This window comes from Rhincodon typus, chromosome 41 (assembly GCF_021869965.1).
Source record: "Rhincodon typus isolate 14 chromosome 41, sRhiTyp1.1, whole genome shotgun sequence".
Lineage (NCBI taxonomy): Eukaryota > Metazoa > Chordata > Chondrichthyes > Orectolobiformes > Rhincodontidae > Rhincodon > Rhincodon typus.
In genome coordinates, this window is record NC_063372.1 from 9,830,365 (window position 1) to 9,854,325 (window position 23,961).

Here is a 23,961-nt window from a genome sequence, read left to right on the forward strand (position 1 = left end):
GTGTAGACAGGTCTGTCAGTGTACAACACTGATGTAAACAACTGGTGTAGACAGGTCTGTCACTGTATAACACTGATGTAACCTAGCAGTGTTGACAGGTCTGTCACTGTACAATGTAAACATGTCTGTCACTCTATATTAGTAATATAAACTACCTGTGCAGACAGGTCTGTCACTGTACAACACTGATGTAAACTACCAAGGTAGACAGATCTGTCACTCTATAACACAGATGTAAACAACAGTTGTAGATAGGTCTATCACTGTACAACAATGTTGTAAACTACTGGTGTAGACAGGTCAGTCATTGTATAAAACTGATGTGAACTACTGGTGTAGATAAGGGTGTCACTGCACAACACCGATGTAAACTAACGATATTTGAAGGTCCGTCACTGTAGAACAAAGAAGTAAACTACCAGTGTAGATATATCGGTCACTGTACAACACAGATGTAAACTACAGATATAGACATGTCTGTCACTATATAACACAGTTGTACATTACTACTGTAGATAGCTCGGTCACTGTACAACACTGATGTAAACTACCGGTGTAGACTGGTCTGCCTCTGTCCAGCAATGAGTTAATCGACTGGTATAGATAGGTCTGTCACTGTACAACACTGATGTAAACTAGTGGTGTTGACAGGTCTGTCACTGTAAAACACTGTTCTAAACTACTGCTGCAAACAGGTCTGATACTGTACAACACAGATGTAAACTATCGGTTTAGACATGTCTGTTTGTGGAACAGCAGTGATGAAATTTACCAGTGTTGGCAGCCTTGTCACTGTACAACACTCATGTAAAGTACTGGTGTACGCAGGTCTGTCATTGTACACCACTGATTTAAATAACTGGTGTAGACATATCTGTACAACACTGATGTATACTACTGGTATAGGCACATCAGTCACTGTACAACACTGAGGTAAATTACTGCTGTAGAAAGGTCTATCACTGTACAACACTGATGTAAACTACCCGTGTAGAAAGGTCTGTCACTGTAAAACACTGAGGTAAACTACCGGTGTAGAAGGTCTGTCACTGTACAACACTGACGTAAACTACTGGTGTAGAAAGGTCTGTCACTGTACAATTCTGATGTAAACTACTGGAGTAAATAGGTCTGACACTCTAACACATTGATGTAAACTACTGGTGTGGACAACAACACCTTTCCTCTCCTGTGATGTACAGTGATAAACCTGCCCCATCAGGACTGTTCCTTAGTGGTCTACATTGATAGACCTGTCCCCAGGTGTACTGTACCCCATTGCTATACTGTGGCAGACCTGTCCCCAGCAGCTCAGTAGCCCAGTCTTAAATAGTGACAGACCTGGCATGACAGTAATGTACCACAATTGTAAACATTGATCGAACTGTATCTACCAGTACTGTTCTTCAGTGTTATATAATTATTCGTCTCCCAACATGTGATGCACAGCAGCTTTACAAAGTGACAGATCACATCCCACCACTACTGTAACGAAGTGTTACCAATAAATCTGTCACCAACAGGACTGTACAAAAACATTATACAGTGACAGATCTGTCCCCACAACTACTGTACCCCTTTGTTATATAGCGACACAACACTCCCAAGCAGTAGTGTACCACTAGTGTAGACAGTTCTGTCACTGTACGACACTGATGTAAACTACTGTTGTAGACAGTTTTGTCACTGTACAACATTGATATAAACCACTTTTGCAGACAGTTCTGTCACTGTACAACACTGATGTAAACTACTGATGTAGACAGTTCTGTCACTGTACAACACTGATGTAAACTACTGGTGTAGACAGTTCTGTCACTGTACAGCACTGATGTGAACTAGTGGTGTACACAGTTCGGTCACAGTACGCTATTAATGTAAAGCACCAGTATAGACAGGTCTGTCAGTGTACAACACTGATGGAAACTACTGGTGTAGACAGGTATGTAACTGTTCAGGTCTGATGTAAACAACTGGTGCAGACAGGTCCATCACTGTACACCACTGATGTAAAATACCGGTGTAGCCATGTTTATCACGGTATAACACTGATGTAAATACTTGTGTTGACAGGTCTTTCATTGTACAGCACTGATGTAAACTACTGGTGTAGATAGTTCTGTCACTGTACAATTCTGATGTAAACTACTGGTGCAGATAGGTCTGTCATTGTACAACATTGAGGTAAACTACTGGTGTAGACAGTTCTGTCATTGAACAACTCTGATGTAAACTTCCAGTGTAGACTAGTCTGTCACTGTACAACACTGAAGTAAAATACTGTTACAGACAGGTGTCAATGTACAACACTGATGTAAACTACCAGTGTAGACAGATCTGTAAGCGTACAACATTGAACATAGAACGTAGAATGTAGAACATTACAGCACATTACAGGCATTTGCTCCCCCTCCTTAAGGGGAGGGGGAGCAGCCCCAAGTCGTGGTTCACATAGGCACCAATGACATAGGTAAGAAAAGGGATGGGGATGTAAGGCAGAAATTCAAGGAGCTAGGGTGGAAGCTTAGAGCTAAAACAAACAGAGTTGTTTTCTCTGGTTTGTTACCCGTGCCAGGGAGAGAGAGCAGTTGAACACGTGGCTACAGGGATGGTGCAGGAGGGAAGGATTCAGATACCTGGATAATTGGGGCTCATTCTGGGGTAGGTGGGACCTCTACAAACGGGATGGTCTATACCTGAACCAGAGGGGTACCAATATCCTGGGGGGAAAATTTGTTAATGCTCTTCGGGAGGGTTTAAACTAATTCAGCAGGGGGCTGGAATTGTAGCTCCACTGTACAGGAGGTTGAGAGTAGTGAGGTCATGAATAAGGTTTCAAGGTCGCAGGAGTGTACCGGCAGGCAGGAAGGTGGTTTGAAGTGTGTCTACTTCAATGCCAGGAGCTTCCGGAATAAGGTGGGTGAACTTGCAGCATGGGTTGGTACCTGGGACTTCGATGTTGTGGCCACTTTGGAGACATGGATAGAGCAGGGACAGGAATGGTTGTTGCAGGTTCCGGGGTTTAGATGTTTCAGTAAGATCAGGGAAGGTGGTAAAAGAGGGGGAGGAGTGGCATTGTTAGTCAAGGACAGTATTATGGTGGCAAAAAGGACTTTTGATGAGGACCCGTCTACTGAGGTAGTATGGGCTGAAGTTAGAAACCGGAAAGGAGAGGTCACCCTGTTGGGAGTTTTCTATAGGCCTCCGAAAAGTTCCAGAGATGTAGAGGAAAAGATTGCAAAGATGATTCTGGATAGGTGCGAAATTAACAGGGTAGTTGTTAAGGGGGACTTTAACTTTCCAAATATTGACTGGAAACGCTATAGTTCGAGTACTTTAGATGGGTCAGTTTTTGTCCAATGTGTGCAGGAGGGTTTCCAGACACAGTATGTAGATAGGCCAACAAGAGGCAAGGCCACATTGGATTTGGTACTGGGTAATGAACCAGGCCAGATGTTAGATTTGGAGGTAGGTGAGCACTTTGGTGATAGTGACCACAATTCGGTTACGTTTACTTTAGCGATGGAAAGGGATAGGTATATACCGCAGGGCAAGAGTTATAGCTGGGTGAAAGGCAATTATGAGGCGATTAGGCAAGATTTAGGATGCATAGGATGGAGAAGGAAACTGCAGGGGCTGGGCACAATTGAAATGAGGAGCTTGTTTAAGCAACAGCTACTGCGGTCCTTGAGAAGTATGTACCTGTCAGGCAGGGAGGAAGTCGTCGAGCGAGGAAGAAGGAAGAAGGAGGCTTATGTAGAGATGAGGTGTGACAGCTCAGTTAGGACGCTTGAGCGTTACAAGTTAGCCAGGAAGGACCTAAAGAGAGAGCTAAGAAGAGCCAGGAGGGGACATGAGAAGTCTTTAGCAGGTAGGGTCAAGGAAAACCCGAAAGCTTTGTATAGGTATGTCAGGAATAAAAGAATGACTAGAGTAAGATTAGGGCCAGTCAAGGACAGTAGTGGAAAGTTGTGCGTGGAGTCTGAAGAGATAGGAGAGGCACTAAATGCATATTTCTCGTCAGTATTCACACAGGAAAAAGACAATGTTGTCGAGGAGAATACTGAGATACAGGCTATTAGACTAGACGGGATTGAGGTTCATAAGGAGGAGGTGTTAGCAATTCTGGAAGGTGTGAAAATAGATAAGTCCCCTGGGCCGGATGGGATTTATCCTAGGATTCTCTGGGAAGCTAGAGAGGAGATTGCAGAGCCTTTGGTTTTGATCTTTATGTCATCATTGTCTACAGGAATAGTGCCAGAAGACTGGAGACTAGCAAATGTTGTCCCCTTGTTCAAGAAGGGGAGTAGAGACAACCCTGGTAATTATAGACCAGTGAGCCTTACTTCGGTTGTGGGTAAAGTGTTGGAAAGGATTATAAGAGATAGGATTTATAATCATCTAGAAGGGAATAATTTGATTAGGGATAGTCAACACGGTTTTGGGAAGGGTAGGTCGTGCCTCACAAACCTTATTGAGTTCTTGAGAAGGTGACAAACAGGTGGATGAGGGTAAAGCGGTTGATGTGGTGTATATAGTAGGCTATTGCAGAAAATACGGAGGCATGGGATTGAGGGTGATTTAGTGATTTGGATCAGAAATTGGCTAGCTGTAAGAAGACAGAGGGTGGTGGTTGATGGGAAATGTTCATCCTGAAGTTCAGTTACTAGTGGTGTACCTCAAGGATCTGTTTTGGGGCCACTGCTGTTTGTCATTTTTATAAAGGACCTGGATGAGGGCATAGAAGGATGGGTTAGTAAATTTGCGGATGACACTAAAGTCGGTGGAGTTGTGGATAGTGCGGAAAGATGTTGCAGGTTACAGAGGGACATAGATAAGCTGCAGAGCTGGGCTGTGAGGTGGCAAATGGAGTTTAATGCAGAAAAGTGTGAGGTGATTCACTTTGGAAGGAGTAACAGGAATACAGAGTACTGGGCTAATGGTAAGATTCTTGGTAATGTGGATGAGCAGAGAGATCTCGGTGTCCATGTACATAGATCCCTGAAAGTTGCCACCCAGGTTGATAGGGTTGTTAAGAAGGCGTACAGTGTGTTAAGTCTTATTGGTAGAGGGAATGAGTTTCGGAGCCATGAGGTCATGTTGCAACTGTACAAAAGTCTGATGCGGCCGCACTTGGAGTATTGCGTACAGTGCTGGTCACCGCATTATAGGAAGGATGTGGAAGCATTGGAAAGGGTGCAGAGGAGATTTACCAGGATGTTGCCTGGTATGGAGGGAAGGTCTTATGAGGAAAGGCTGAGGGACTTGAGGCTGTTTTCGTTAGAGAGAAGAAGGTTAAGAGGTGACTTAATAGAGACATAGAAGATGATCAGAGGATTAGATAGGGTTGACAGTGGGAGTCTTTTTCCTCGGATGGTGATGGCTAGCATGAGGGGACAGCTTTAAATTGAGTGGTGATAGATATAGGACAGATGTCAGAGGTAGGTTCTTTATTCAGGGAGTAGTAAGGGCATGGAATGCCCTGCCTGCAAAAGTAGTAGACTCGCCAACTTTAAGGGCATTTAAATGGTCATTGGATAAACATATGGATGATAATGGAATAGTTTAGGTTAGATGAGCTTCAGATTGGTTTCACAGGTCGGCGCAACATCGAGGGCCAAAGGGCCTGTACTGCACTGTAATGTTCTATGTTCTATGTTCTAACTTTTACACAAATCCAAAGGTCTATCTAACCTCCACCCCTACCTTATACTATCATCCATATGCCTATCTAATAGCTGCTTAAGTGCCCGTAATGAGGCTGACTCCACCACCCTCTCTGGCAATGCATTCCAGATCCCTACCACTCCCTGAGTAAAGAACCTCCCTGTGACATCTTTCCTATATCTACTTAGACTCACTTTAAAACTATGCTCCCTCATAATAGCTACCTCCACCCTAGCAAAAAATCTCTGGCTGTCCACTCTACCTATACCTCTGATCGTTTTATACACCTCTATAAATTCACCTCTCATCCTTCGTCGTTCTAAAGAGAAAAGCCCGAACTCTCTCAACGTTTCCTCATAAGACCTTCCCTCCATTCCAGGCAACATGCTGGTAAACCTCCTCTGCACCTTTTCCAATGCTTCCACATCTTTCCTGTATGAGGCGCCCAGACCTCAACACATTACTCCAGATGTAACCGAGAAAGGCTTTTGTATAGCTGGAGCATTACTTCACGGCTCTTGAACACAATCCCTCCTTTAATGAAAGCTAATACATGATGCGCCTACTTAACAACGCTATACTCCTGGATGGCAGCTTTTAGGAAACTGTGGACATGAACACCAAAATCCCTCTGCAACTCAACACTGCCATGAAACTCTCCGTTAACACTGTATTCTGCATTCAAGTTTGTCGTTCCACATTGAATCACCTCACAATTTTCAGGGTTAAATTACAATTGCCACTTCTAAGCTCAGCTCTGCATCCTATCAATGTCCCTTTGCAAACTAGATCAGCCCTTGGCAGTATTGTAAACTAGAACAGCCCTCCGCACTATATATAACAATTGTTGTAGAGAATACTGTCACGGTACAAAACTGATGTAAACTACTGGTGTAGACAGTTCTGTCACAGTACAATACTGTTGTAAAATACTGGTGAAGACATGTTTGCCAATGTACAACACTGATGTAAACTACTGTTGTAAACAAGTCTGTCACTGTAAAACACTGATGTAAACTATCAGTTTAGACAGGTCTGTTTGTTTAAATCAGTGATGAAAATTACCAGTATAGGCAGCCCTGTCAGACTCTCTACAACACTGATGTAAAGTACTGGTGTAGACAGGTCTGTCACTGTACAACACTGATGTATACTACTGGTATTGACACATCAGTCACTGTACAACAATGAGGTAAACAAATGTTGTAGACTGGTCTGTCATTGTACAACACTGAGTTAAACTACTCGTGTAGATAGTTCTGTCACTGTACAACACTGATGTAGACTACTGGTGTAGACAGGTCTGTCATTTTACAACACTTTTTCTCTTCTGTAATATACAGTGACAACCCTGCCCCATCAGGACTATTCCTTAGTGTTCTACAGTGATTGACCTGTCCCTAGGTGTACTGTACCCCTTGGTATAATGTGCCAGAGTGTCCCCAGCAGCTCAGTACCCCAGTCTTGAATAGTGACAGACCTGCCATTAGAGTACTGTATCACAATTGAAAACATTGATCGAAATGTCTCTACCAGTACTGTTCTTCAGTGTTATATAATTAATAGTCTCCCAACTTGTGATGCACGGCAGCTTTACAAAGTGACAGATCACACCCCACCACTACTGTAACGAAGTGTTACTAATAAATCTGTCACCAACAGGACTGTAAACAAGCATTATACAGTGACAGATCTGTCCCCATGAATACTGTACCCCTTTTTTATATAGTTACACAGCACTCCCCAGCAGTAATGTACCAGTAGTGTAGACAGTTCTGTCACTGTACAACACTGATGTAAACTACTGTTGTAGACAGTTTTGTCACTGTACATCAACGATGTAAACTACTGGTGTAGACAGGTTTGTCACTGTACAACACTGATGTAAATACTGGTGTAAACAGTTCTGTCACTGTGCACCACTGATGTAAAGAACCAGTATAGACAGGTCTGTCAGTGGACAACACTGATGGAAACTACTGGTGTAGACAGGTATGTCACTGTAGAGCACTGATGTAAGTAACTGGTGCAGACAGGTCTGTCACTGTACAACACTGATGTAAAATACCGGTGTAGCTATGTTTATCACTGTACAACACTGATGTAAATACTGGTGTAGACAGGTCTGTCACTGTACAACACTGATGTAAACTACTGGTGTAGACAGTTCTGTCATTGTACAAAGAACAAAGAAAATTACAGCTGAAGAATAGGTCCTTTGGCCCTCCAAGCCTGTGCTGATCCAGATACTTTATCTAAACCTGTCGCCTATTTTCCAAGGATCTGTATCCCTGTTCTCCCTGCCTATTCATGTATCTGTCCAGATACAATCTAAATGATGCATTTTGCCTGCCTCTACCACCTCGGCTGGCAACGTGTTCCAGGAACCCACCACCCTCTGCGCAAAGAACTTCCCACGCATATCACCCTTGAAATTTTCCCCTCTCACCTTGAAATCGTGACCCCTAGAAATTGTGTCCCCCACTCTGGGAAACTACTAGTGTGGACAGGTCTGTCGCTGTACAACACTGATGTAAAGTACCTGCGAAGACAGGTCTGCCACTGTACAACACTGGTGTAAACTACTGGTGTAGACATCAACACCTTTCCTCTTCAATATTATACAGTGACAAACCTGCCCCATCAGGACTGTTCCTTAGCATTCTACAGTAGCAGTTCTGTCCCCAAGCAATACTGTACCCCAGTGCTATAATGTGACAGACATGACCCCAGCAGCTTAGTACCCCAGTCTTAAACAGTCACAGACCTGCCATAACAGTATTGTACCACAATTGTAAGCATTGATTGAACTGTCTCTACCAGTACATTTCTTCAGTGTTATATAATTAATCGTCTTGTAAAATGCGATGCCAGGCAGATTAACACAGTGACAGATCACACCCCATCACTACTGTAATGAAGTGTTACAAATAAATCTGTCACCAACAGGACTGTACAAAAGCATTAGTCAGTGACAGATCTGTTGCCACAAGTACTGCCCCCCTTTGTTATATAGTTACAGAGCTCTCCCCAGTAGTCGTGTACCAGTAGTGTAGACAGTTCTGTCACTGTACGACACTGATGTAAACTACTGTTATAGGCAGTTTTGTCAATGCAAAACAATGATGTAAACAACTGGTGTAGCCAGGTTTGTCCCTGTTCAACACTGATGTAAACTACTGTTGTAGACAGGTCTGCTATTGCACTACACTGTTGTAAATTACAGATGTAGTCAGGCCTGCTACTGTACAACACTGATGTAAACTATCGGTGTAGACCGATGTGTCACTGTACAACAATGTTGAAAATTACCAGTGAAGGCAGCTCTGTCACTATTGGATAATGATGTAAACTACTGGTGTAGACAGGCCTGTCACTGTACAACACTGATGTAAACTACTGGTTTTGACAGGTCTGTCACTGTATAACATTGACGTAAACTGCAGTTGTAGACAGACCTCTCACTGTACAACACTGAGGTTATCTACTGATGTAGAATCGTCTGTCATTGTACGACACTGAGGTAAACTATCAATGTAAACAGGTCTGTCCCTGGTCAATATTGTTGTAAAATACCGGTGTGTGCGTTTGTCACTGTACAACACTGATGTAAACTACTGGTGTAGACAGGACTATCACTGTACAACACTGATGTAAACTACTGGTGTAGACAGGACTATCACTGTACAACACTGATGTAAACTACTGGTGTAGACAGGTCTATCGCTGTATTACGTTGAGGTAAACTACTGGTGTAGACAGTTCTGTCATTGAACAACACTGATGTAAACAACTGGTGTAGACATGTCTGCTACTGCACTACACTGATGTAATCTACGGATGTAGACAGGCCTGCTTCTGTGCAATACTGATTTAAAGTATCAGCAGTGCTATATGTAAAGGTTACATAGTGACAGATCACTCGCCTCAAGTACTATACTGCAGCGCTTCTCCCAGACAGTCATGTTTCCACTAGTACTGTAACAAATTGTTACTCACAGGCTGATCTGTTCCCGCGAGAACAGTACCTCAGTGTTATTGAGTGACAGACCTGTCCCCAACAGTACTGTACCCAAGTGTTATACAGTGACAGATATGTCCCCACAAATACTGTACCCCAGTGATATACATTGACAGAGCAGCCCCACCAGTGCTGTACCCCATTGATAGATAGCGACGGATATGTCCCCACCAGTACTGCGCCCCAAAGAACAAAGAAAATTACAGCACAGGAACAGGCCCTTCGGCCCTCCAAGCCTGCGCCGATCCAGATCCTTTAGCTAAACCTGTCGCCTATTTTCCAAGGATCTGTATCCCTCTGTTCCCTGCCCATTGATGTATCTGTCTAGATACATCTTAAATGATGCTATTGTGCCCGCCTCCACCACTTCCGCTGGTAGTGTGTTCCAGGCACCTACCACCCTCTGCGTAAAGAACTTTCTATGCATATCTCCCTTAAACTTTTCCGCTCTCACCTTGAAATCGTGACCCCTAGTAATTGAGTCCCCCACTCTGGGAAAAAGCTTCTTGCTATCCACTCAGTCTACACCTCTCATGATTTTCTAGACCTCAATCAGGTTCCCCCTCAACCTTTGTATTTCTAACATAAATAATCCTAATCTACTCAAACTCTCTTCATAGCTAGCACCCTCCATACCAGTCAACATCCTGGTGAACCTCCTCTGCACCCTCTCCAAAGCATCCACATCCTTTTGGTAATGTGGCGACCAGAACTGTACATAGTATTCCAAATGTGGTCGAACCAAAGTCCTACACAACTGTAACATGACCTGCCAACTCTTGTATCCATACCCTGTCCGATGAATGAAAGCATGCAGTATGTCTTCTTGACCACTCTATCCACCTGCATTGCCACCTTCAGGGTACAATGGACCTGAACACCCAGATCTCTCTGTGCATCAATTTTCCCCAGGGCTTTTCCATTTACCACATATTTCACTCCTGAATTGGATCTTCCAAAATGCATCACCTCGCATTTGCCTGGATTGAACTCCATCTGCCATTTCTCTGCCCAACTCTCCAATCTATCTATATTCTGCTGCATTCTCGACAGTCCCCTTCACTATCTGCTACTCCATCAATCTTAGTGTCATCTGCAAATTTGTCAATCAGACCATCTATACCTTCCTCCAGATCACTTATGTATGTCACAAACAACAGTGGTCCCAACACGGGTACCTGTGGAACACCACTGGTCACAGTTCTCCATTTTGAGATACTCCCTTCCACTACAACTCTCTGTATCCTGTTGCCCAGCCAGTTCTCTATCCATCTAGTTAGTACACCCTGGACCCCATGCGACTTCACTTTCTCCGTCAGCCCACGAGGCAGAACTTTATCAAACGCGTTACTGAAGTCCATGTATATGACATCTACAGCCCATCCCTATCAATCAACTTTGTCACTTCCTCAAAGAATTCTATCATGTTGGTAAGACATGACCTTCCCTGCACAAAACCATGCTGTCTATCACTAATAAGCCCATTTTTGTCCAAATGTAAATAGATCCTATCCCTCAATATCTTCTCCTGCAGCTTTCCCACCACTGACGTCAGGCTCACCTGTCTATAATTACCTGGATTATCCTTGCTACCCTTCTTAAACAACGGGACAACATTAGCAATTCTCCAGTCTTCCGGGACCTCACCCATGCTCAAGGATGCTGCAAAGATATCTGTTAAGGCCCCAGCTATTTCCTCTCTCGCTTCCCTCAGTAACCTGGGATAGATCCCGTCCGGACCTGGGAACTTGTCCACCCTAATGCCTTTCAGAATACCCAACACTTCCTCCCTCCTTATGCTGACTTGACCTAGAGTAATCAAACATCTATCCCTAACCTCAACATCTGTCATGTCCTTCTCCTCCGACGCAAAGTACTCATTAAGAATCTCACTCATTTTCTCTGACTCCTTGCATAACTTTCTTCCTTCGTCCTTGAATGGGCCAACCTGTTCTCTATTTACCCTCTTGCTCCTTATGTACGATTAAATGGCTTTGGGATTTTCCTTAACCCTGTTTGCTAAAGATATTTCATGACCCCTTTTAGCCCTCTTAATTCCTCGTTTCAGATTGGTCCTACTTTCCCGATATTCTTCCAAAGCTTCCTCTGTTTTCAGTTGTCTAGACCTTATGTATGCTTCCTTTTTCCTCTTTGCTAGTCTCACAATTTCACCTGTCATCCATGGTTCCCTTATCTTGCCCTTTCTATCCCTCATTTTCACAGGGACATGTCTGTCCTGCACTCTAATCAACCTCTCTTTAAAAGCCTCCCACATATCAAATGTGGATTTACCCTCAAACAGCTGCTCCCAATCCACATTCCCCAGCTCCTGCTGAATTTTGCTATAGTTGGCCTTCCCCCAATTCAGCACTCTTCATTTAAGACCACTCTCATCTTTGTCCATCGGTATTCTAAAACTTACGGAATTGTGATCACTATTCCCAAAGTAATCCCCTACTGAAACTTCAACTACCTGGTCGGGCTCATTCCCCAATACCAGGTCCAGTATAGCCCCTTCCCAAGTTGGATTATTTACATACTGCTCTAGAAAACCCTCCTGGATACTCCTTACAAATTCTGCTCCATCTAAACCCCTAACAATAAGTGAATCCCAGTCAATGTTGGGAAAATTAAAATGTCCCATCACCACCACCCTGTTGCTCCTACATCTTTCCATAATCTGTCTACGTATTTGTGCCTTAATCTCACTCTCGCTGTTGGGAGGCCTGGAGTACAGCCCCAACATTGTTACCTCACCCTTCCTATTCCTGAGCTCTGCCCATATTGCCTCACTGTTTGAGTCCTCCATAGTGCCTTCCTTCAGCACAGCTGTGATATCCTCTTTGACCAGTAATGCAAGTCCTCCACCCCTTTTACCTCCCTCTCTATCCCGCCTGAAGCATCAATATCCTGGGATATTTAGTTGCCAATCTTGCCCTTCCCTCGACCAAGTCTCAGTAATAGCAAATACATCATACTTCCAGGTACTAATCCAAGCCCTAAGCTCATCTGCCTTACCTATTACACTTCTCGCATTAGAATAAATGCACCTCAGACCACCTGTCTCTTTACGTTCATCATCTGCTTTCTGCCTACTCTTCCCCTTAGTCAGACTGACTTCATTATCTAGTTCCTTACACCTCCTTACTGTCCACTAATCTCCTCATTTGATTCCCATCCCCCTGCCACATTAGTTTAAACCTTCCCCAACAGCATTAGCAAAAGCACCCCCTAGGACATTGGTTGCAGTCCTGCCCAGGTGTAGACCGTCCGATTTGTAATAGTCCCACCTCCCCCAGAACCGGTCGCAATGTCCCAAAATCCTGAACTCTCCCTCCTGCACCATCTCTCAAGCCACTCATTTATCCTGCCTATTCTTTCATTTCTACCCCGACTAGCACGTGGCACTGGTAGCAATCCTGAGATTACTACCTCTGAGGTCCTACTTCTCAACTTGGCTCCTAAGTCCCTAAATGCTTGCAGGACCTCATGCCATTTTTTACCTATATCATTGGTGCCTATAGGCACCATGATAGCTGGCTGTTCACCCTCCCCCTTCAGAATGTCCTGCAGTCGATCTGAGACATCCCTGACCCATGCACCTAGGAGGCAACGTACCATTTGGGAGTCTCGTTTTCGAATACAGAACCGCCTATCTACTCCCCTTACAATCAAATCCCCTATGACTATAGCCTTTCCACTCTTTTTCCCGCCTTTCTGTACAGCAGAGCCAGCCACGGTACCATGAACCTGGCTACTGCTGCCTTCCCCTGGTGAGCCATCTCCCACAACAGTATCCAAAACAGTATACCTGTTTTGGGGGGAGATGACCACAGGGGACACCTGCACTGTCTTCCTGCTTTTTTTCTGCCTTTTGGTCACCTATTCCCTTTCTCCCTCAGCAATCCTAATCTGCGGTGTGACCAATTTGCTGAACGTGCTATCCACGACTTCCTCAGCATCGCGGATGCTCCAAAGTGAGTCCATCCGCAGCTCCAGAGCCGTGATGTTGTCTAACAAGAGCTGCAGCTGGACACACTTCCTGCACGTGTAGGAGTCAGGAATGTCAGCCGTATCCCTGAGCTCCCACATTGAGCAAGAGGAGCATAACACGAGTCTGGGATCTCCTGCCATTTTTACTCTTATTTTACCCCATTGTTAGACAATGTCAGAGCAGTCCCCTTCAGTAGTGTACCCCACTGTCATACAACGACAGACAAGTCCACACCAATACTGCACCCCATTGTCAGACAACGTCAGATCCATCCCCACAAATTCTGTACCCCAGTGTTATACACTGACAGAGCAGACCCCACCAGTAGTGTACCCCGGTGTTATACAGTGACTATCATGTCCCCACCAGTAGTCCACCACATTGTAAGACAACGTCAGATCTGTCCTCAGTAGCACTGCATCCTAGCGTTATGCAGCAAGAAACCTATCCCCGTCAGTACTGTGCCTTATTGTTATACAGCGACAGAATTCACCCCAAAAGTACTGTAGTGCAGTGTTTCTCACAGACAGACATGTTCCCACCAGCACTGTGACAATTTTTACTCACAGACAGATCTGTTCCCACGAGCACAGTAACTCAGTGTTATACTGTAAACCAGTGCTATACAGTGACATTCCTGTCCCCACAAGCTCTCCCCCACAGTGCTATATGTGAGGGTTACATAGTGAGAGATCACTCACCACAAGTTCTGTTCCACAGCATTACTCACAGACAGACATGTTCTCACCAGTACAGTACCATAATGTTACTCACAGACAGTTCTGTCTGGATGAGCACAGACCCCAACGTTATACAGTGACAGACCTCTCCCCAGCAGCACTGTAAACCAGTCTTATATAGTGATAAGTCTCTGCCACTGCGACAGTACCCAGAAATATACAGTACAGCCCTGTCCCCACCAGTACTGTACGCCAGTATTATACAGTGACAGAACTGTTCTCACCAGTACTGTTCTCCAGTGTTATATAGTTAAAGCTGTTCCCAGCAGTGCTATACATAAGCGTTACATAGTGACAGATCACTTGTCACATACGCTGTACTGCAGTGTTACTCAGAGATAGACAAGTTCCCACAGTACTGTACCATAGTGTTACTCAATGAAAGATCTGCCCCGAGGAGCACAGACCTCAATGTTACACAGTAACAGACCTACATCCACCAGTACAGCACCCAGTGATATCCAGTGACAGACAGGTCCCCAGAAGTACCTTAAACCCGTGTTATATAGCGACATGCCTGTTCCACCAGTACTCAGACAGATCTGTCCCCAGAAGCACAGTACCCCAGTACTAAACAGCGACAGACCTGTCTCCTTCAGTACAGTACACCAGGGTTATACAGTAACAGACCTGTCCCCACCAGTACAGTACCACAGGGTTATACAGCGACTGACCTGTCCCCAGCAGCACAGTAAACCAGAGTTATATAGTGATAGACCTTTCCCACTACTACTGTACCGAGAGATATACAGTACAGACCTGTCCCCAACAGTACTGTAACTCAGTGTTAAATAGTTACAGACCTCTCCCCCTCATTACTGTACAGCCTCTTAACAGTCAGAACTGTCCCCACCATTTCTGTACTCCAGTGTTACAGAGTAACAGATCCCCACTACTGGGGTACTGTACCCGAGTGGTAAACATTGATAGACCAGTCCCTGCCAGTACTGTTATCCTCTGTTAAACAATGAGATCTTTCCTCAGGTGTGCTGTATGACAGCATTACAACATGACAGATCTCTCCCCACCAGTTGTGTACCCCAGCGTAATGCAGCGACAGACATGTCCCCACCAGAATTGTACGCCAGTGTTATACAGTGACAGCCCTGCCCCATCAGTACTGTATCCCACTGTTATGCAGTGACAGACATGTCCCCAGCAGCACTGTAACCCATAGTTATAAACTGACTGATCTGTCCCCATGAGTACTGTACAACCGCCTTATTAACAGGCAGAACTGTCCCCATCATTTCTGTACTCCAGTGTTACAGAGTAACAGACCGACCCACACCGGTACTGTACCTCAGTATAATCGAGAGACTGACCCGTCTGCACCAGTACTGTACCCCAGTAAACATTGAAGGACCAGTCCCTGCCAGTACTGTTATCCCCTGTTAAACAGTGAAATCACCCCCCATAACACAGTGTGGAGCTGGAAAAGGGTCCCGACCTGAAACGTCAGCTTGCCTATTCCTCTGCTGAGTTACTCCAGCTCCACACTGTGTTATCTTAAACTCCAGCATCGGCTGTTTTTACTATCTCTGAGATCTCCCCCCAGCTGTGCTGTACGACAGAATTACAAAGTGACAGATCTCACCCCACCAGTACTGTCAAACAGTGTACCTCACAGATCTGTCCCCAGCAGTATTCTAACCAAGTGTTATACAGTGGCAGATCTGTCCTCACCAGTAGTGTACCTGAGTGCTGTACAATGACTGACATGTCCCCACCAGTACTGCACACCATTCTAAGACAACGTCAGTTCTGTCCCCATCATTACTATTCCGCAGTGTATAGAGCGACAGAATGAACCCCAATGGCACTGTACCTCAGTGTTATCGAGAGAACGACATACCCCACCAGTACTGAGCACACATGGTAACCTCATGATAGTATTATTATCCAGTGTCATACAGTGAGAGTTCACCCCAGCAACGCTGTATGACAGGGTCACGCTGTGACAGAGATCTCCACACAATTACTGTGCCTCAGTGTTACTGACATTACAGATCAATTCCCAATAGTACTGTAACGCAGTGATATTCAGACAGAACTGTTCCCACCAATACTGTACAACAATTTTACTCACAGACAGAACTGACCCCAGCAGTAGTGTGGCCAAGTGTTATACAGTTACAGACCTGTTCCCACCAGTACTGTGCCTTTGAGTTAAACAGTGACAGATGTATCCCAATCAGTACTGTACCTTTGTGCTTTACAGCAACAGAACTCTCCCCACCAGTACTGTAGTGCAGTGTTACACACTGTCAGATCAGTCCCAACTAGATCTGCACTGCAATGTTAAACAGTGATAACAAGTGCAGGGCTGGATGAACACAGCAGGCCAAGCAGCATCATAGGAGCAGAGAGGCTGACGTTTCGGGCCTAGACCCTTCATCAGAAAAGGGGGAGGGGAAGGGGGTTTTGAAATAAATAGGGAGAGAGTGGGAGGCGGATAGAAGAGGGATAGAGGAGAGGATAGGTGGAGAGGAAACAAACAGGTCGAAGAGGCGGGGATGGGGCCAGGAAAGGTGAGTGTAGGTAGGGAGTTAGGAAGGGGATAGGTCAGTCCAGGGAGGACGGACAGGTCAAGGGGGCGGGATGAGGTTGGTCGGTAGGAGATGGAGGTGCGGCTTGAGGTGGGAGGAGGGGATAGGTGGGAGGAAGAACAGGTTAGGGAGGCAGGGACGAGTTGGACTGGTTTTGGGATGCGGTGGGGGGAGGGGAGATTTTGAAACTTGTGAAATCCACATTGATACCATTGGGCTGCAGGGTTCCCAAGCGGAATATGAGTTGCTGTTCCTGCAACCTTCGGGTGGCATCGTTGTGGCACTGCAGGAGGCCCAGGATGGACATGTCGTCTGAGGAATGGGAGGGGGAGTTGAAATGGTTCGCGACTGGGAGGTGCAGTTGTTTGTTGCGAACCGAGCGTAGGTGTTCTGCAAAGCGGTCCCCGAGTCTCCGCTTGGTTTCCCCGATGTAGAGGAAGCCACACCGGGTACAGCGGATGCAGTATACCACATTGGCAGATGTGCAGGTGAACATCTGCTTGATGTGGAAAGTCTTCTTGGGGCCTGGGATGGGGGTGAGGGAGGAGGTATGGGGGCAGGTGTAGCACTTCCTGCGGTTGCAGGGAAAAGTGCCGGGTGTGGTGGAGCTGGAGGGGAGTGTGGAGCGGACAAGGGAGTCACGGAGAGAGTTGTCCCTCCGGAAAGCAGATAAAGGTGGGGAGGGAAAGATGTCTTTGGTGGTGGGGTCGGATTGCAGATGGCGGAAGTGTCGGAGGATGATGCGTTGGATCCGGAGGTTGGTGGGGTGGTACGTGAGGACGAGGGGGATTCTTTTTTGGTTTTTATTGCGTGGACGGGGTGTGAGGGATGAGGTGCGGGAGATGTGGGAGACACGGTTGAGGGCGTTCTCGACCACCGAGGAGGGGAAGTTACGGTCCTTGAAAAACGAGGACAACTGAGATGTACGGGAGTGGAATGCCTCATCCTGGGAGCAGATGCGGCGGAGGCGAAGGAATTGGGAATAGGGGATAGCATTTTTGCAGGAAGGTGGGTGGGAGGAGGAGTATTCTAGGTAGCTGTGGGAGTCGGTGGGCTTGAAATGAATATCGGTTTCGAGGTGGTTGCCCGATATGGAGACAGAGAGGTCCAGGAAGGGGAGAGAGAGGTGTTAGAGATGGTCCAGGTAAACTTAAGGTTGGGGTGGAAGGTGTTAGTGAAGTGTATGAACTGTTCGAGCTCCTCGTGGGAGCACGAGGCGGCGCCGATACAGTCATCAATGTAACGGAGGAAGAGGTGGGGTTTAGGGCCGGTGTAGGTACGGAAGAGGGATTGTTCCACGTAACCTACAAAGAGGCAGGCGTAGCTTGGGCCCATGCGGGTACCCATGGCTACCCCCTTTGTCTGTAGGAAGTGGGAGGAATTGAAAGAGAAGTTGTTGAGTGTGAGGACGAGTTCGGCTAAGCGGATGAGGGTGTCAGTGGAGGGGGACTGGTCGGGCCTGCGGGACAGGAAGAAGCGGAGGGCCTTAAGGCCATCTGCATGGGGAATGCAGGTGTAGAGGGACTGGACGTCCATGGTAAAGATGAGGTGTTGGGGACCGGGGAATTGGAAGTTCTGGAGGAGGTGGAGGGCGTGGGTGGTGTCACGGACATAGGTAGGGAGTTCCTGGACCAAGGGGGAGAAAATGGAGTCGAGATAGTTGGAGATCAGTTCGGTGGGGCAGGAGCAGGCGGAGACAATGGGTCGACCAGGGCATTCAGGTTTGTGGATTTTGGGAAGGAGATAGAAGCGGGCAGTGCGAGGTTGGGGAACGATGAGGTTGGAGGCCGTGGGTGGGAGGTCACCTGAGGTGATGAGGTTGTGGATGGTTTGGGAGATGATGGTTTGGTGCTCAGGGGTGGGGTCATGATCAAGGGGGCGGTAGGAGGTGGTGTCGGAGAATTGGCGTCTGGCCTCAGCGATGTAGAGGTCAGTGCGCCATACTACAACTGCGCCTCCCTTGGCCGCGGGTTTTATGGTGAGGTTGGGATTGGAGCAGAGGGCTGCACGTTCTGCGGGGGAGAGGTTGCAGTGGGTGAGAGGGGTGGAGAGGTTGAGGCGATTGATGTCTCGACGGCAGTTGGAGATGAAGAGGTCGAGGGAGGGTAGGAGGCCTTGGGGTGGTGTCCAGGAGGAGGGGGTGTGTTGGAAGCGGGAGAAGGGGTCAGTAGAGGGAGGGTTAGGTTCACGGTTAAAGAAGTAAGCGTGGAGGCGGAGGCGGCGGAAAAACTGCTCTATGTCCAAGCGTGAGCGGTATCTGTGCCGACCAGATATCCTAAATTTGCCAGTACTTGGCCCATATCCCTCTAAACCCTGAAGCTGGATGAACACAGCAGGCCAAGGAGCATCAGAGGAGTAGGAAGGCTGACGTTTCGGGCCTAGACCTCGTTGTCTCAGATTTTCCAGCATCTGCAGTTCCTACTATCCCTGTAAACGCTTCCTATCCATGTCCCCATCCAGACGCCTTTTAAATCCTGTAACAGTACCAGCCGCCACCCACTTCCTCTGGCAGCTCGTTCCACACACGCACCACCCTCTGGGTGAAAAAGTTACCCCTCAGATCCCTTCTAAATCTTTCTCCGCTGACCTTCCAGATAGTTGTCCTACCGGCCGGTAGGGCGGCTCTCCTGAGTCTCGGCGTACGGAGTCCTCCCGGCCGGTAGGGCGGCTCTCCTGGGTCTCGGCGTACGGAGTCCTCCCGGCCGGCACGGCGGCGCTCCTGGGTCTCGGTGGGGGCGGCTCTCCTGGGTCTCGGTGTATGGAGTCCTCCAGGCCGGTAGGGCGGCTCTCCTGGGTCAGGTGGATTTGAGCAGTGATGGTGCGGTGTGTCCCGGCTTAATGTCTTTGATGTTTTTTAAACAGGCTGGCTGCTGTGGGCCTTTCGATATGTCGATGTTGATGTGGTGGTGAAAAGGCTTTAATTTTATTGTACTCCAGCCGGTAAGCGTGTGGAGAGGATATGGTGAAGCAGCACCGGGATTTATTATCCCGGCCTGTTAGACCCCTCAGCATCCTGAGTAAAAAACAAAATGTCTGAGGTAGTGAGGCTCGGTCTTTGTTACCGGGGCTGGGGCCTCGGGGGCCGGAGCTCGGGGGGTCGGTGGCTGAGGCCCGGGTGTGGGATTGTGACTGGGATCGGGATCCTGGCGGCCACCCTCCGGTCCAGTCGCTGTCGCTGCGCTGTGAGACCTGTGCAGGCCTCCCACCTGAGTCCGGAGCAGAACCCTTCATGGGAGAGAAAGGGCTATCTCCCGCTTCCTAACACCAACCGACTGCACATCAGCAGAGCTTCTCCCGGCACTCATTTCACACGCACAAGAAAATATTAGCTGTCGTTATGTTTTCGTTATACTTAAAAATTTTTGGAAAAGTTCGGGTAATTAGAATGGTTCAGCATGGATTTGTGAAATATAAATCATGTTTAACCAACTTATTGGAATTCTTTAAAACAGTAACATGTGGCGCAAAGGAACATAAAGTCATACAGTCATGCAGCTCGGAAACAGACCCTTCGGCCCAATTCGTTCGTGCTGACCCAGGTATCCTAAATTAATCCAGTCCCATTTGCCAGCATTTGAGCCCATATCCCTGTAAACCCTTCCTATCCATGTTCCCATCCAGATGCCTTTTAAATGTTGTAACTGTATCAGCCCCCACCACTTCCTCTGGCAGCTCGTTCCACACACGCACCACCCTCTGTGTGAAAAAGTTACCCCTCAGGACCCTTTTAAATCTTTCTCCGCTGACCTTAAACCTATATATATTCTCTAGTTTTGGACTCCTGTACCCTGTGGAAAAGACTTTGTTTATTCACCCTATCCATGCCCTAGTGACTTTATAAACCTCTAAAAGGTCACCCCTCAGCCTCCGACGCTCTGGGGAAAATAGCCTCAGTGTATTCATCCTCTCCCTATAGCTCAAACCCTCCAAACCCGACATCATCCTAATAAATCTTTTCCAAACTCTTCCAAGTTTCGCAACATCCATCCAACAGCAGGGACGCCAGAACTGAACACAGTAATCCAAAAGTGGCCTAACCAGTGTACTGTACAGTGCAACATGGACTTCCTAACTCCTATACTGACAAATGAAGGCAAGCATACCAATGCCTCCTTCACTATCCTGTCTACCTCCAAATCCAGTTTCAAGGAACTATGAACTCTAAGGTCTCTCTGCTCAGCAACACTCCTGGGACCTTACCATTAAGTGTACAAGTCCTATCTGGATTTGCCTTTCCAAAATGCAGCACCTCACATTCATCTAAACTAAAATCCATTTGCCAGTCCTCGGATCATTGGCCCATCTGATCAAATTCCCATTGTACTCTGAGGTAACCTTCTGCTACACCTCCAATTTTGGTGTCATCTGTAAGCTGTAAGCTTACTAACCATACCTCCTATGTTCACATTCAAATCATTTATATAAAGAAAGAAAAGCAGTGGGTCCAGCACCAGTCCTTATGGCGCACTGCTGGTCACAGGCCTGCAGTCTGAAAAGCAGCCCTTTACCTCCACCTTGTGTCTTCTACCTTAAAGCTAGTTCTGTATCCAGGTAACAAGTTCTCTCATATTGCTTGTGATCTAACATTGATACTAAACAGTCTACCATGAGGAACCTTGTAGAACGCCTTACTGATCATATAGATCACGTCCACCACTTTGCCGCTATCAGTCCTCAACGACACTTCTTTGAAAAACTTAATTAAGTTAGTGAGACACGATTTCCCATGCACAAAGCCATATTCAGTATCCCTAATCAGTTCTTACCTTTCCAAATTCATGTAAATACTGTCTCTCAGGTTTCCCTCTAACAACTTACCCACCACGGATGTCAGGCTCACCAGGCCTATAGTTCCCTATACTGCCTTTCTGAAATAGTGGCACAACATTAGCCAACCTCCGGTCTTCTGGCTTCTTTACTGTGGCTAACAGTGATACAGATATCTCAGCAAGGAGTTTAGGAATCACTTCCCTAGCTCCCCACTGAGTTCTGGAGTACACCTAATCAGGTCCCAGGATTTATCTGCCTTTATGTGTTTTAAGATTTCCAGCACCTCCTCCTCTGTATTATGGACAATTTCAAGATGTTGCTATTTATTTCCCTACGTTCTGTACTTCCATTTCCTTCTCCACAGTAAACACTGTTGCAAACTAGTAATTTAGTATCTTCCCCCATATCCTACGGTTCCACACAGATGGCCTTGCTGATTTTTAAGGGGCCTTCTTTTCTCCCTAGTTACAATTTTGACTTTAATGTATTTGTAGATTTTCTTTGCATTCTCCTTAACCCTATTTGCTAAAGCTATTTCATGTCACATTTTTGCCCTCCTGATTTCTCTCTTAAGTATACTCCTGCTGCCTTTATACTCTTCTAAGGATTCCTTCGATCTCCGCTGTCTATATCTGACACATATTTCCTTCTTTTCCTGATCAAAACCTCAATTTCTCTAACCATCCAGCATTCTCTGCACCTATCAGACTTGCCCTTCACCCTAATAGGAACATACTGTGTCTAGACTCTTGCTATCTCATTTTTGAAGGTTTTCCATTTTTCAGCCATCCCTTTACCTGCAAACATTCACCCCCAAATAACTTTTGAAAATTCTTGCCTAATGCCGTCAAAATTGGCCTTTCTCCAGTGTAGGACTTTAACTCTTAGATCCGGTCTATCCTTTTTCACCACTATTTTAAAGTGCTCACCTACTGACACCTCAGTCACCTGTCCTGCCTTTCTTCCCAAGAGAAAGTCAAACTTTGCACTTTCACTATTAGGTACATCCTCATTGCGAATCAGAAAATTTTCCTATACACAATTAACAGATTCCTTTCCATCCAAGCCCTTAACACTATAGCTTCCCAGTCTGTGTTTGAAAAGATAAAATCCCCTACCATAACCACCCTATTATTCATACAAATAACAAAGATCTCCTTACAAATTTGTTTCTCAGTTTCCCACTGACTCTTGGGGGGTATATAGTGCAATCTCAATAGGTGTTCATCCCTTTCTTATTTCTCTTTTAGTGTATCTAGGGATTCTGCTTAACCTTATTTACCGGATAAATGTCACAACTCCTTTTTGCCCTCCAGATTGCCCTGTTAAGTGTACTATAACGGTCTATATCTGACATGTGCTTCCTTTTTCATTACCAGAGCCTCAATTTATCTAGACATCCAGCATTCCCTCCACTTACCAGCCTCAAATTTCTCATTATCTAATTTTTGAAAGCTTTCACTTTCCAGCCATCCCTTTGCTTGTGAACAGCCTCCTCCAGTCAACTTTGAAGGTTCTTGTCTAATGCCGTCAAAATTGGCTCAATTGCAATTTAGAACTTTAACTTTTAAATTATTCTATCCTTTTCCATAAATATTTTAAATCTAATATAATTATGATAACTGGCCTCAAAGTGCTCCACCACTGACACCTGCTCTATCTTATTTCCCAAGAGAAGATTGTTTTGTTCTTTCTCTCGTAGTGAAATTCACAGCTAACCTTGGTGAGACTTCATTATCAGAATCACTAATAGCTGGGATTGTCAGGATTTCTAAGATCAGCTAAGTGTTTGTCTTTTAGATTTATAAGCCTTATTAGTCTTGATGTGTTTTTATTGTAAATCTATAGTTGGGTGACTTTTTTAATGTTTTATTGAGATCTGTCTCTTGATTAATTTTTTTAAAAATACAAAGCATAGTTGTTAAATTATCCTAGAACAGTGGTTTAAGAGCAGTAAAACTGCTGTTTTCTGGTTATGTTAATTAAAGTGCAAAGATGGCCTCAGTAGAGTGATGTGTATTACCTGTTGGATGTGGGAGACTAAGGAGAAGTTCAATGCTCCTGATGATTATGTCTGCAAGATGTGTTTTTGGTTGCGAATCTTATCAGAATAGCAGTTAGAGGCATGAGAAATTTACAGAAACCAGGGTGTGTGATAGATGAGAGACAACAAGGTGCAGGGCTGGATGAACACAGCAGGCCAAGCAGCATCATAGGAGT

At 45.9% G+C, this 23,961-nt stretch overlaps 1 protein-coding gene across 1 annotated transcript in view; it reads right to left on the minus strand.

Annotated features, from left to right (window-relative positions):
• LOC109926334 (aryl hydrocarbon receptor-like) overlaps nucleotides 1-23,961 on the minus strand; it is a 76,778-nt gene that overhangs the window by 49,795 nt on the left and 3,022 nt on the right. The window contains exons 2-3 of the mRNA XM_048618866.1: nucleotides 20,034-20,177; nucleotides 19,559-19,761 (exon numbers count right to left, since the gene is read on the minus strand). Of these exons, the coding sequence (XP_048474823.1) occupies nucleotides 19,559-19,761; nucleotides 20,034-20,177 (347 nt within the window). The remainder of the gene's footprint in view (nucleotides 1-19,558; nucleotides 19,762-20,033; nucleotides 20,178-23,961) is intronic.